Source organism: Girardinichthys multiradiatus, chromosome 19 (genome assembly GCF_021462225.1).
Source record: "Girardinichthys multiradiatus isolate DD_20200921_A chromosome 19, DD_fGirMul_XY1, whole genome shotgun sequence".
NCBI classification, from domain to species: domain Eukaryota; kingdom Metazoa; phylum Chordata; class Actinopteri; order Cyprinodontiformes; family Goodeidae; genus Girardinichthys; species Girardinichthys multiradiatus.
Genome location: NC_061811.1, coordinates 25932035 through 25945532, shown reverse-complemented (window position 1 = coordinate 25945532; position 13498 = coordinate 25932035). Strand labels below are relative to the sequence as shown.

Genomic DNA, 13498 nt, shown 5'->3' with positions numbered 1-13498 from the left:
TAATACACTACTCTCCAATTTTGCATTATTTGCTGTTATTTCAGTTTTTAACTTTGTTCTCTCTATTCTCTTCCTAGAAGCTACACCTGGCCTGGCTCTGTGTCTACCTGTGACACCTTTCTGGAGAGGGGAATTGTCCGAGCTTCTGCTGGCAACAACTTAACGCTCACCCTGTACCGATGATCCACGTAGCCCTGTCTTACAGTGTTTAACCCTTTCTCTCTCCTAGACATGGAAATTGACTGAGCTTAACGGTAACTAATTATATGTGCTCTCTTTCAGACTCTAACCTTGAAAACTGGCTCAGAGTTTCTGTTCTTTCTTTCTAGATGAAATGACTAAAGGAGCTACATCCATTAACATCTACTTTTCCTCCCCATAGAAAGTACTTCTGGATCAGTGCTTCTTTGTTCTCTTTGTGTCTCTGCTCTGTTCTCTCTAACCTCCAGTCAGTCATGGCAGATGGCCGCTCACACTGAGCCTGGTTCAGCTGGAGGTTTCTTCCTGTTAAAAGGGAGTTTTTCCTCTCCACTGTTGCTACATGCATGCTCAGTATGAGGGATTGCTGCAAAGTCAACGCCTGTGACTTTCCACTGTCTCTACATGCTCATCCAGGAGGAGTGAATGCTGCAAGTCACTGACTGGATGCAATCTGCTGGGTTTCCTTAGATAGAAAAACCTTTTATCCAATTTGAATAAATAACTGAATCTGACTGCACTGTTCAATAATTAGGATTAATTGGAATGTATGTACCTGACTTTTGTGAAGTGCCTTGAGACGATATGTGTTGTGAATTGGTGCTATATAAATAAACTGAATTGAATACAAGCTCTCTTGGCACATCTTGCTCCATGCTTATTAGCAGGCAGTTTATTCTAACATTTTGCTTAAGTCTGCATTAAAATAAAAGCAGGAATTATTTGTTGTTTTTCTGTCTATAAGATAATTAATCGTGTTCTACATTTTGTCTGAAATCTTTGTCCAAGTACCGTGACAGTGTGAAACCCTGGTATGCTTGCTCCAAGTTACCAGATCATGAGAATCTCACACCAACCCGTACGTAGGTGCTTGAACCTTTAGATGTGTCGAAATCCGTCCCTCACAGACAATTTGGCAAAAACCCAAAATGGCTGCAGCATACAAGCTTTGAAAACCACATCAGAAAAGCAGACACCTCTTTCTAGATCCTCACCTTGGCAGCCAGGTAGAGGAGAGTGCCACAGTGATCAAACATATGACATTAAGCAGAATGTGCCCCGTAAATGGTATGGCTCTAGTGTGGCCTACTTCACCGAGCTGAGGTATTCAGCAGGGAAATAAAGGAGACACACATCTCAGATAGACAGGACTGCTTTTGGTGGCTGGGAAATTGGAGCAAACGTTTTGAAACTAAGGATGCAGCCTAGATAATACTAATTGTCCTAAAAATGGACACCTCCACCCTCTCCCCGGACCAGTAAGTTTTCACATTAGACAATCCAAAGAAGTGCTTGATGACCAGTTGAGTTTTAACATATGAGGACATGCATGAACATGAGATCCATCTTCCTGAAAGGAATACAGGTACATTTGTGATAAATCATGGCCAACTGTTTCTGTCCACAGAACTATGAATCAATGCGGTGCAGCTCAACTTATTCAACAGCAGCTCCCACCTGCCCACACACCAGCTATAAAAATAGCTAACCTACTCAGCTAGACTCCGGGATGAGGGGGCAAATCCATCAGCATCCTTGTCCTCTAGAGGGGTAAATTCTGTAGAACACCATGCTTACTGAACAATAAAAGAAATGCAGCAGCGACAGACTGGACACCCAGCAAAGTCTAAGTGAGGGAGCTAAAGCCTTTTTCTAGTCATTCAAATCTTATGCAACATGTTGAAGGCAACTCAATGTTCCTGCTTTTTTCTCTAGCCTCCAGAGTCCATTAGGTTTCTAAGTCTATGTGAATCCATCTGGAGCTCTCACATTGGAGATGTAAAGGCCGGAAGCGGCACAAATAATAAAAAGATTAATGAATATAACATGGAACGGAAGTCCATTCAGAACAATGCCCATGGATAAACAATAGAGATGCACCAATAAGGCTTTTGCTGGCCAGTACCAATTAACAGTTCTGCTTTATGTCTGATTTCGTTATTTCTGAAATACTATAAAACACATAAAAAGAAAAGAAATTAAAAGATTAGTCCCATGTGTGCATCAAAGCATGTCCATATGTGATGGAGGTAATACTTTTAAATTCCAAAAAATTAAGATAAGGAATTGCAAGATTATCCTGATTTATCCACAAAAGTATATATGATTAATAAACTCAAAAGGCACCTTTAAGATACAGGGTATTGGATGATGCATTCAAGGACCAAAAAATTTGAGTTCCAAGCCATTCACAGTCCTACTGACTGATGTGGAGATAATAAACCACATTATTTCTAATTTAGCAACAACCGGAGTTCTTACAATTTTCCTTTTCAGAAATCCATACTCCAATCTCAAATTGCTCAACATTTTTCTTCCACTTTTAAAGGATTTCTGACATTTAAAGAAAAAGAAGCTACACAAATCTTGGTACAGGACAATACTGAAGCTGACCTACAATATGGCCGTGTGGTAAAGCGCTGTTTCACAGCTCTTTGTCATCTGGATCAACTTATTATAATTACATTATTAGCTGTATTGAAAAATCTATGACACTAATATTTGGCAAGCCTGGCATGGTAAAAACCAAATAGAAAATCTTTAAAGTGTGCAGTTTGTAACTTGCCTGCATTTCTTTCCTCAAATTTGCTCTTTTTATTTCAGACATGCTAGGAAACAAAACGTTTTCCACATGTAATTGTCTATTTTCTATACTTAACCGTACAAATTTATACTATTAGAATTGTTATCTGCATAAAAACCCTGAACAACTCCAGTCTCCATACCTGGGTTTATACAAATGTACCAATCAAAAGTAAAAATTACTTTAACTATCTTAACCAGTTACAATCCACTTATTAAAACTATAATTATCCTTATTTTGATTTTGTACTTACACCATATAGTACATTACTTCACTAAACTTACTATGCTTTTGCAAGAAGGATTTTCTTCTACTGAGTGCAATCCAACGAGTGCGGTAGTGGTAGTAATAGTAGTAAATACATATGAAACTAATTTAAATGACAAGTCAAAGTAGTACTAATAATTATGAGATGGACAATGGGTGGAAACAGAGTAGTGCCAACTTAATGCACTGCTTAAAAAAAAGCCAGAATGGGACAACCGACAAGACACAAACAATGATGCAACACAGTCTGTATGTTCATCTAACACAAAAGGTTGGTTCTCATTTGCAAAAGCTCTTCTTGTGGTTCAACACATCACACAGAAAATGGTGAATTCTGCAACTGTCCTTCTGAAGTAATTACTTATTCAACTTCTTAATAATCAATTACCATATTGTCAGCGTTGACACCAGTGCGTTAACCAACAACAGTTTCTTAATTTCAGACAAAGGTCTTCAGTTCTAAGACAACATGGCAGCTTTCAGATCATCATCTTGTTAAACTCTCCCTCGGACTCTCTGGAACTGATTTCAATGACCATCCAGTGCAAATGCAAAGCAGTAGCTTACTTACAAAGGACCTTTTTGTTGATTGCAACAAAATCCCATTTCTCCATCTACCACCAAGTTCAGTTTATCAGATGCATTTTTCCTCCCTAGTAACAAACTGCTTGTTTGGTCAATTAAACGTAACCAAGGCAGCTCCGGATCCGTTCGCCTCTTCGCCAATTTGAACCAGCCTGTTTCCATTTATTCCCAACTGACTTCCAAACCAGTTTTTAATCACCCATTACATTTCAGGTAATATTCTCTTAGTAATTAAAAAAAATAGATTACTAAGTAAGAATTTTGTAGACTTCAAACACGGTCGAAATTGATCTTTGGTTCTGATCCCGGTGCGGACCAGTTGACTGTTATGAAATAGGACAGCTGGGACTTTGATCAAAGGAAAATAGCTCTTAATGACCTCCTAAAAGTAGATGTTACTTATTGAAGTCACATAACCACATTTACTTACAGAACAGAAGAAAAAATAAATAAAAATTAGTCATCAAAGGTTTGACATGTCCCCTGTGTTGGTTAGAAACTGAGACATCAAACCGTTTTGGACTTGAAAAATGTGTGCAAGGCAACCAAAACTATAAGGAAAATAAAGCAACAAGCATGAGCTAAAATGGAGGCGTTTATGATTACTGTTTGCAAATTCTGCAGGTATTAACATTATTCTTTTGTAAATTGTGTGTACAAAATGTGCAAAATGTATCATTTACGAACTGAACTTGTTGCACAAAAAAGTCTGGTGCTTCAATGGTGTCACAATTTTTCCATCATCACAGTCGGTCTAATATGAACTTTCACTAATGCACACAGAATGGCTTCTGTTCTACAATACACTTGTTAAACATAATTATTGCAATACAACAATTGTTTAAAAACAGGTCTATAGAAGGAGACCCTGCATATCAAAGATATCACCTGTATAAATAAAAAGGGAAATCAAATAAATAAATACAAAATAACTTCTATATTTGGAAAATTTGCTAATCTAAATGTGTAAAAAAGACCAAAAATGGTGGTAGGTCTTAGTTTTAATGCAATTCAAAATGAAGATTGCTTTAAGCACATCGCCTCATTAAAACCTCTCTCAGAATTTCTGAAACCGATTTCAGTGATCGTCCGTTACAGATCCAAAGCGCTGGCATAAAAAAGGGACCTTTTGCCTTTTGTTGCAACAGAATCTAATTTCTCTATATACCACTAAGCTCATTTTGTCGACAGCAATTGATGCATCTTTCATGGGATTCACTTCTGCTGTTTTTAGAAACTGCAACAGTAAGAGCTTTGTGTAGAAGCAAACGATTTTACTGCTGGAAGACTAACAGTCCGACAACTGCTGTACATAAATGAGCAAATTACTTGGCATCCCAATTTCTATTAGCAATGCATGCTTCCTAATGAACCTGCAGCAAGTAGTTCTTAGAGCTGCTACCAGTAGCAACTAAATACATTTCACAAGTTTCTTTTAAGAAAAGAAAAGAAAAAAACATGTCACAGGCTAATAAGAGGTTGCAGCATAGACACACAACACACTAAGATTGTTTTATTGTGAGCTCAGCGGATACTAGAAGCTACCTTTACTAGCTTTAAAATATGCTATTTGAAGTTCAGAGCAAAGTAAATATTCTTAACTCTTGTTGCAAAGGACGTTGCATCACAGTTTATCTGCTGAACTGACGCGGTCAAACAAAATAGAGGTTCACCTAACTGCTTCAGACATGTATTATTTACATATCTTGCTGAGTATTAGAAGATTCTTAGATACAATGTGGAGTTTGAGATAAAAAAAATAAAAAAAAGTTTTTAAATGGTGGTAACCGAATATGGTAGAAATAAACCAAATCAATCCTCCAGATATTATAGCTGTACTGAATACTGAAAAATCTATTCTGTTATTGATATTTCTTAAATGAATCAAGAACTTAAATCCTAATAAAAGCATTTTTTTAAAAATCTGAATTGTTTAAAATCATCAGATCCAACATGTCAGACCTCTGAGAAAATTTGTATCAGCCAGGAAAACCCTCATCGTCGCATCGTTAACTTTGATGTACTTTTCTGAAATACCCAAAGAAAAAGAAAAATCACAAAAATCTGCATATGCATAAATGGGGATAATCATGCAATTCCTTAGTTTTATATTGAATTCAAAGAGCCTGCAGCACATTCACTCAAAAATTGGAGTATGAGCACACTGCAGCCCCCCCATTCGAAAAAAAGAAAACATAAATCAGTAACAGCCAGAATAAGTCTGATCAGCGCATTTCTAACTATGATGAACTGTTAAAGTAAAATAAAACCCCAGAAACCACAGGGACATATTAAATTGAGATAATGTAAATCCAAGGTGAGGCAGTAGCAGGACAGACGGTAATTATTAATGAATGGTTGTTGGGAAATGTGTGGATGAAAAACAAATTCTATTTGCATTGTTCCAGATTTATTTTGTTATTTCTTTTATTAATTATGCATTTTATTGGTTCAAACAAGGTGGCTTTTAACCTCTGTGCGTTTCACAATCCGCCCGTGCTTTTCAAAGATACGCATCTGGCCAATTCAAATACCCAATCTGAAATAAGCCAACTAGAATCCATATAATGCATTTCAGAACAATCACAGAAGCAGCCTCATAGTAGAACCTGCCTTCCAGTTAGCAGTCTTTGTAGCATATTTGTTAGCATTGCCAAAAAGGCCCAAGACAGCAAGTTGTCCACACAGCAACACAAAACACAACAAGCAATAACGGTGCTTGAACGTTTTCATGCTACGTACCGAGCAGCAACAATTTCAGCTCTCTCCTGGAGTCCCGCTTGTCTCGGCGCAGTTGTTTGTCAATTTCTGCATTGATTCGTTTCGACTCCTTCGCCTCCTCGCTCAGGCAGCAAGCCATCATGGACTCCAGAGTCATCCCCTCTGGTTGTGGCAGCCCGGTTCAAACGGGACCTGACGAACACTGGCTCACGGTTTCAGTTTCTCCCGAATCCCCGGCCCTCGCTTGGCTCTCAAGCAAGCGAGGAGGAGGCGGTCAGTCGGACTGGACTAGACTAGACTGGACGGACGGACGGATGGTCGGGGCTGGGGGAGGGGAGACTTAGCCAAGGGGCCTCGCTGTCAAGTTGTCCCCCCGGCCGGGAAGAGCTGCGACTTCACCCGGATGTTCCACCGTAAATCACGGGAGACTGACACTGGGAAGAGAGCTAGGAGCTCCACTGACTGCACCACTCTGGTCGCAGCTTAGGGTTTTGCCTTTTTTCTTCCTTTTTTTCTTTTACTAACGGCAGCAACTTAGGTATTTTTTTCTGTCACTGTATTTTCCAGCTCAATCTTCACCATCCGCCAAGAGTGGTTCAAACCTGCAGCATCCAAAGCAGTGACAGCCGAAGTGTCTGCAGTCTCTCCAGCGTTATTCCAACATCAGCGCAGCCTTCTCTAGATTAGGCCGAAAACAGTCGGGAATGCTCGCCCTGCTAGCCCGCTAGCTCGCCCAGTGCAACAGCGCTTCGGCTAACGTAGTGACAGCCCGCAGTGATTGAAACAGCAGGCTGGTTGAAGGAATTTATCCGCCTAGCTAAAAACAACAGGACAACACCCAGTTACATCCTGACTCATCCCGACGGTAAATGACAAAGCTAGTGTAGAAACTAGGAATAATGGAGAAAAAAACTTGTGCCGAACCGGCGGCTCTTGCCGTAAATATGTTCACATCAAACGACCGTCGCAGGAATAAGGTGGGCACACTCCTGGATGCTGCCAAGCGAGGCGGAGGAGGGAAGCGCGACGTTGACTGATAGACGGCGGACTGCATGAAACAGGTTTGGGGCAGACCAATTGAATGAGCGGGGTGGGATTTGTATCTTAGCGCCCCAATTTACGTCCGTGAGATGTGAAAATAATCGAAAGCATTTGTAACAAACGTATATCATAAATGTAAGACACGTATGTTGTGGTCAATATAATGTCTTTAAAAAACTACAAAGGCATGTACGGTACAGAGAACAGTGTAGTAAGGATATTTGAACGGAACTGAAGCAGCAGCAACGCATGAAACGATGCAACCAGAAGACAGGAGGTGTGCTGGGACTGCAGCGACATCTTGAGGCCAGGGGGAAGAATTGCACAAGACTCATTCACAAATTTGTGGTCTGTGCAACTCTAAGTGTGTGAAGAAGCCCCTCAAAATATTTTTATTTGCTATGAGTAAAATGTGCCTCATCGTATTTTTATGTGTATGGTTTATTTTGTAATTTTATATACAAAAAATTTAATTTATTGGAAAATTGGTAAAAAGGAAGCCATGAGTGAGTCAAGTTTAAGGATGGCCATAAGCTGTGTGGGGCACGAAGCAAACGTAAAAAAAAATTGCAGCGTCAGTATTATGCTGTGGGCATGCTTTTTTTTTTCAGGAAGGAACGGAAAACTGGTCGAAGTGTATGCAGAGATGGATGGAGCCAAATAAAAGGCAAATCTCAGAAAGAAAAAAACAGTTAGAAGCTACAAAAGACTTAAGACAGGGTTGGAGGTTCATCTTTCAGCCAGACAATAGCTCCAAACATACAGACAGCAGTATTTTGGAAAGAGTAATGGGCAGAAAGTTTACTCTCTAACTGTGCAAAGTGGATAGAGACATATCCCAAAGACTTTCAAGCTGTAACTGCATCAAAAGGTGGTTCTACAAAGCATTAACTCAGGTAGGCTGAATAAAAGTTCATGCCAGTTTTTCCATTTTCAAAGTAATTTAAAACTATGCTTTATTCTCCCTCCATTTCACAATTATGCAATACTTTGTTTTTATTTATTACATAGAATCCCAAATTAAATGAACTGAAATTTGTTGGTATAAAATTAAAAAATTTGCAATAGTTCAAAGGATCAGTATTGTATCTGCATCAATGCACCAGTGATTTTCTGGTAGCATACACACAAATGGCCTTGATTCGCTATCTTCAGGTTAGGCTTTGGGTGTATTTCAGTGAGACAACCACTGCATTCTGCACATTTTACAGCATTGTTCGGTAATAATTGTTGGAGGCCCCACAGGTCAAAACACCGAACATCTACAGACACAGAAAACCCAACATACCGTTGTTTAAAGATAATATATCACACAGTTGAGTTTCTATCCTACATCTAAAATACTGTCGGTGCCTTGAATGCATAGTGCTCCGTTTCAGTAGTTCATGTATTGTGTTTTGTAATGACAAAACTGGTACATCAGTTAAGAAACATTTTTTAGCGACTACAGTCATGTTCTTTGCAGCTGGAAATAGTCACAGAAGAGGCCCCTGACCTCCTCAGCATCACTTTGGTCCATGCTGGTCGAGGTCAGGGGTTTGTGACCAGGCTGCTGGTTCTCCGTCTCGCACACCTCCACCTGCCACTCTGCTTTGAAGGCATCCCCGTGGAACTCGCACATGTTGTGCAGAATGCAGCAGGCCAGGATCATTGTGGGCACCAGGTCCAGCCCGCAATCGTTCCTCTTGCTCAGGCACTGCCAGCGCGCCCTGAGCCTTAACAGCACCTCCTCCGAGGCACGCAGCGCCCTGCTGAGGCGCTGATTGAACAGCTGCTGCGGCTCCGTTAGCTCTGTGCGGCATCCCCTCCGGCTCTTTTGCTCTGGATAGGCCTTCATCAGCCACCTCTGAAGAGGGTAGCAGGCCTCCCCCAGCAACACATACCTGTAGACAATAGGTGGGTTTCAGTCTGGGAGAAAAACAAATACATGCCCCCAGGCATAGACAGGGGAAGAATTAATATATTCTACTTCTGTGGACGACCTGGTAGATCTGACTTGTTTCCAACTAACATCTTTCCAGTCTTTAGGGCATGTTCTAAATCCCTTTTTTTGTTGTGTCATTTTGCATCTGTTAAAACCCGAGATATGCAATGGTTGCTTCATGTTTGATTAGTGTTTGATTTGTTAATTTTGTGCTCACTATTCTAAATTCAGTTCTAATTGCCTTAAATCTTAAAATTAAATAACATCTTTTATTTTAAAGCCATTCACTTTTTTTTCCTATACATATGCTGTTTCTTGTTTAATTCTGGTAGTCCATCAGACATCAGTTCAGGATGGTGTTGTGGTAAATTCCCTTTAGGTTACTGAGTGCTGGCTTTGTTCATCAAAAAATGTGTGAATGATAAAGATTTTCCTTTGGTTTTAGAGTGACTTTAATTCTGTTTCAGATGGTAACCACTGTCCAATATCACTGCTGTGGAACGCCAGCACATAATCACTTCTCCCCTGCTACAAATGTGAATTTACACAATATAAAAACAAGAATTGGTTGACCAAATCAGGAATTAAGTAAAAATAGTAAATAAAGTAAAAATAGACATGAAACAATGGTAGACTCAACAACGCCAAGGAAAACAGACGAGTCTCTAAAAAGCATTTAAAAGAAGACGATGAAGGAGCCTGCCACGTAGAGGCAAACCATTCTATAAGTTAGAGGCCACAACCACAAAGGCCCGATCACCTCTGAGCTTCAGCCTCGTCTTTGGAACGGCCAGGAGCAACTTACCAGCTGACCTTGAGTTCTGTAGCACACAGGAAGCCAGTGAAGCCAGGAAGAGCAGCCAGCCCAGGAGTGACGTGATCTTGGCAGTGTGATCAAGTCAGAAGATGAGCAGCTGCATTTTGGACGAGCTGAAGGTGAGAGAGGGCAGCCTGTCTGACCCCCAAATACAGAATGTTACAGTAATAAAGGCGTGAATGATCTTTTCCTGGACAAAATTGTCCCAATTTTGGCAATTTGTCGCAGCTGGAAAAAGCTTGTTTTTATAGCAGAGCTGACCTGTGTGTCAAATCTAATGTCGCCATTTGATTTCACCCCCAGATTGGTGGCAGTGGATTTCAAATAATGAGTCAAAGAGCCAAGATTCACATGGCGGCTGTCACAAGAGCCACTTCGGCAGAATATTAACTTAGTGTTTTTATCACTGAAGCTCAAAAATTCAGGGCCATCCAAGCTTTCATTTCATTTAGACAAAAGGATGAACAAAGTGAGCCTCATGTAACCTTAATGACTTGCAATATGTTATAAAGTCTGACAAATCTTTGGTTATTGTTTTTTGGGGTTGGTCATATTTTTTAATCTTATGTGTTTGGGATCAATTAGAATTTCCTTAAATGGTTTTCGTTCTTTTTCAAGTTGGTGATTCTTTTTCATTAGTTTATTTTTTGCTACATGTCCTATCATGGAACATTTTGTAGCACTATTGGCGTGCAGCAAGAAGGTCCTGGTTATGAATCCCAGCCTGAGCTTTTGTGCATTTAGTTTGCATGTTCTCCCCATACACGAGTTTGTTCTCTCCAGGTACTCCAGTTTCAATTAACTGGTAAATTGGTATCTCTAAATTGTCCTTAGGTGTGAGTGTGTGTGCTTCTGTGTTGTCCTGAGATGGACTGGCGACCTGTCCAGGGTTTACCCCGCCTCTTGCCCAATGACAGCTGGAGAGAGGCATGCCACGCAACCCCACAATGACAAGCAGGCATAGACAATGGATGGATGTCCTGCTGTCCTTTGAACTTATTACGTTCAGGGTTAATTTTGAAGCCTTTCTTGACCTGCCTTTGCAATTTTGGCTGAACCCCTTTGGACAACTTCAACAATCTGTCAATGGTGTTAATTAAAATTTGATGTAGGGCTCAAAAAACAACTTTACACCATAAAACCAGCTCATACAGAAAGACAGAGAAATTCTTCTGATGGGTTTTCAAATTAAAGCCTCTTCGGTGTTTTGGATGCTTCAAGAGTAACTGTTACCAAATGTAATGTTTGGGTACGGTTTATTATGCAAGTGTAATATTTGCAAAACAAGAAGCTGAAAAATATATATCATTAAAATTATGTGTTTCTGGATGGAAGTGTTGACTTTTTATTTTACTAACTGTACCTAAGTGGTTTCCCCATGAAGATAGGTGTTGGGGCAGGAGATAGTCCACCTTCTGCAGCTGTGACCCACAGAGAGGAGTTCTGTAAGATCTCAGCTGGATCAGTCCCACCTGGGAAACTGGCACATACATCCCAGAAGTGCCCGCGGCCACTGACAGCCACCTGTAGCATTGCATAGAAAACAAATGTTACGAAGGCAAAACGTCTTAATCTGAAGTGAGCAGGACACTGGCTGTCTCTACCTGAGACTGGACAGAGAGCCATCCAGCAGGGTTGGCATAGTCAGACGCGTTGCTCGATGGGCTGATGATAGCTATGTGAAGTGTTTTGATGGCAGCCACACAATGTGGGAAGCCCAAGTAGGAATGAAAGACCTTAGCCGAGTCCTCCAGCTCCTGCTCGGTGGGGGGCCGCAGGTATGTGGAGCTAAGGAGAGCCACTATGGCGTGGCACATGTCTCTAACACACCGACACACGGTGGACTTCCCCACACCAAACAGGGCGCTGATGGTGCGGTATTCGATGTTGGATGCGAGACGCCACAGGGCCACGGCCACGCGCTTCTCCACCGGCAACGCCAGGCGGAAGCTGGTGTCCTGGCGAGTCAGACGGGGCCTCAGCTTGTCGCAGAGGTAGAAGAAGGTCTCCTGGCTCATCCGAAACTTGTCCAGCCAATCAGAGGGCTGGAATTCCGTCATCACAACCCGCTCCCACCAGTCAGAGCGGGGAGTGCTGGTCCAGGGACGGGTGCGGATGTTGGAGCGGATTCCTCCTGCAATCATCATCTGTGGGGACAAGACAGAAGAAGCGAGTCTGCTGAGAAGAACTTCTTTCAAAAGAGGCTTGTCTGTTTGAAGCATATAGTCAACAAAGTATTTTTTTTGGATTATTTGCATAAGGTTTTAACAGTGCCTTCCAAAAGTATTTACATCCTGAAGCTTTTTCCCAAAGAGGCTAATGGTATCTCTGGAGCAGCTGCAGAGATCCACAGCTCATGTGGGCCAATAAAATTGGCCTTTATGAAAGAATGACCATAAGAAAGCAATTGTAGTGAGAAGGTTTTTAAAAGTCCTGTCTGTAGTTTGCCACAAGCCAAGTAGGAGGAAAAACAAACGTGTGGAAGAAAATGCTCTACTAAGATGGGGTACTAAATAAAAGGCAATCCTGAAAAAAAAAAAACCTCATAGAGGCTGCAAAGAACCAGGATGCAAGCCCCACCGACAGCAGGACAACGACTTGAACGTGGCAAGACTTGAACATGTGTGTTCACAGACGCTCTCTATCAAACCTGACTGAACTGTAGCAATGTTTTGCGAAGGAGAATGAAAAAAGTCTCCAGATGTGCAAAGCTGGTAGAAACATACCCTAAAACACAAGTACTGTTCCTTGTACGACGCAGGGAGACTGAACATAAATACACACCACAGTTGGGGGTGCATAAAGGAACTGTAACTGGTCCTCCATCCCAAGGGTTCAGGCCTGGTTCAGTTTGAAACATTTGAACTAAAACTTCTTTGCAAAGCGTCAATGATCACAGCTACAGTTGTTTCTTGCTTATTGGAGAACCGACACGAAGGCACTGACCATGAGCGTCCTCCTTTGCCTCTGGAAGAAATACTGCCGATGTCGGATGCGTCTCTGGATTTCATTGCGCCTCTGGGTGTTTGCGTTGTTTAGGTCTCTCCTGCGCTTCAGCAACATGTAGGTCAGGAGAAACATCAATGAGCGCTGCTGCTCTTCCTCTTCTCCCATCCCGAGGAGCTAAACGGGGAGTTAACACGGTTAACGTGAGGCTACGGTGACGATTGAATAATTCCAAGCGACCTCAACTAAGGATCCAGCCCCTGAATTGGGACACACCAAATGTCTCTATGTTTACTTCCGCCTCTGCATCCAACGTCTGTTTTTTAAATGGTGCTGCCATCTAGTGGCCAAACATGGTCACTTCGACAGGAGATCAAAGCGTACAAACAAAGTCTATTTACTTATAGGTAAAAAA

The 13498-nt window shown here is 41.3% G+C and overlaps 2 protein-coding genes across 3 annotated transcripts in view; both read right to left on the bottom strand.

Annotated features, from left to right (window-relative positions):
* The window catches only part of gna11b (guanine nucleotide binding protein (G protein), alpha 11b (Gq class)), a 36762-nt gene extending 28721 nt beyond the window's left edge, over positions 1 to 8041 (bottom strand). For both annotated transcript variants that reach the window (XM_047345312.1, XM_047345311.1), the window contains exon 1: positions 6377 to 8041. In XM_047345312.1, coding sequence (XP_047201268.1) covers positions 6377 to 6512 — 136 coding nt within the window. In that variant the 5' untranslated portion in view covers positions 6513 to 8041. The remainder of the gene's footprint in view (positions 1 to 6376) is intronic.
* Positions 8042 to 8334: 293 nt separating this feature from the next.
* Positions 8335 to 13407, bottom strand: LOC124855442 (protein ALP1-like). Its single transcript, XM_047345310.1, has 4 exons — positions 13084 to 13407; positions 11742 to 12284; positions 11501 to 11661; positions 8335 to 9279 (listed from the first exon to the last, which is right to left on the bottom strand). Exons 1-4 carry the CDS (start codon positions 13249 to 13251, stop codon positions 8847 to 8849), a joined length of 1305 nt encoding a protein of 434 aa, XP_047201266.1. The 5' UTR covers positions 13252 to 13407; the 3' UTR covers positions 8335 to 8846.
* Positions 13408 to 13498: the final 91 nt, after the last annotated feature.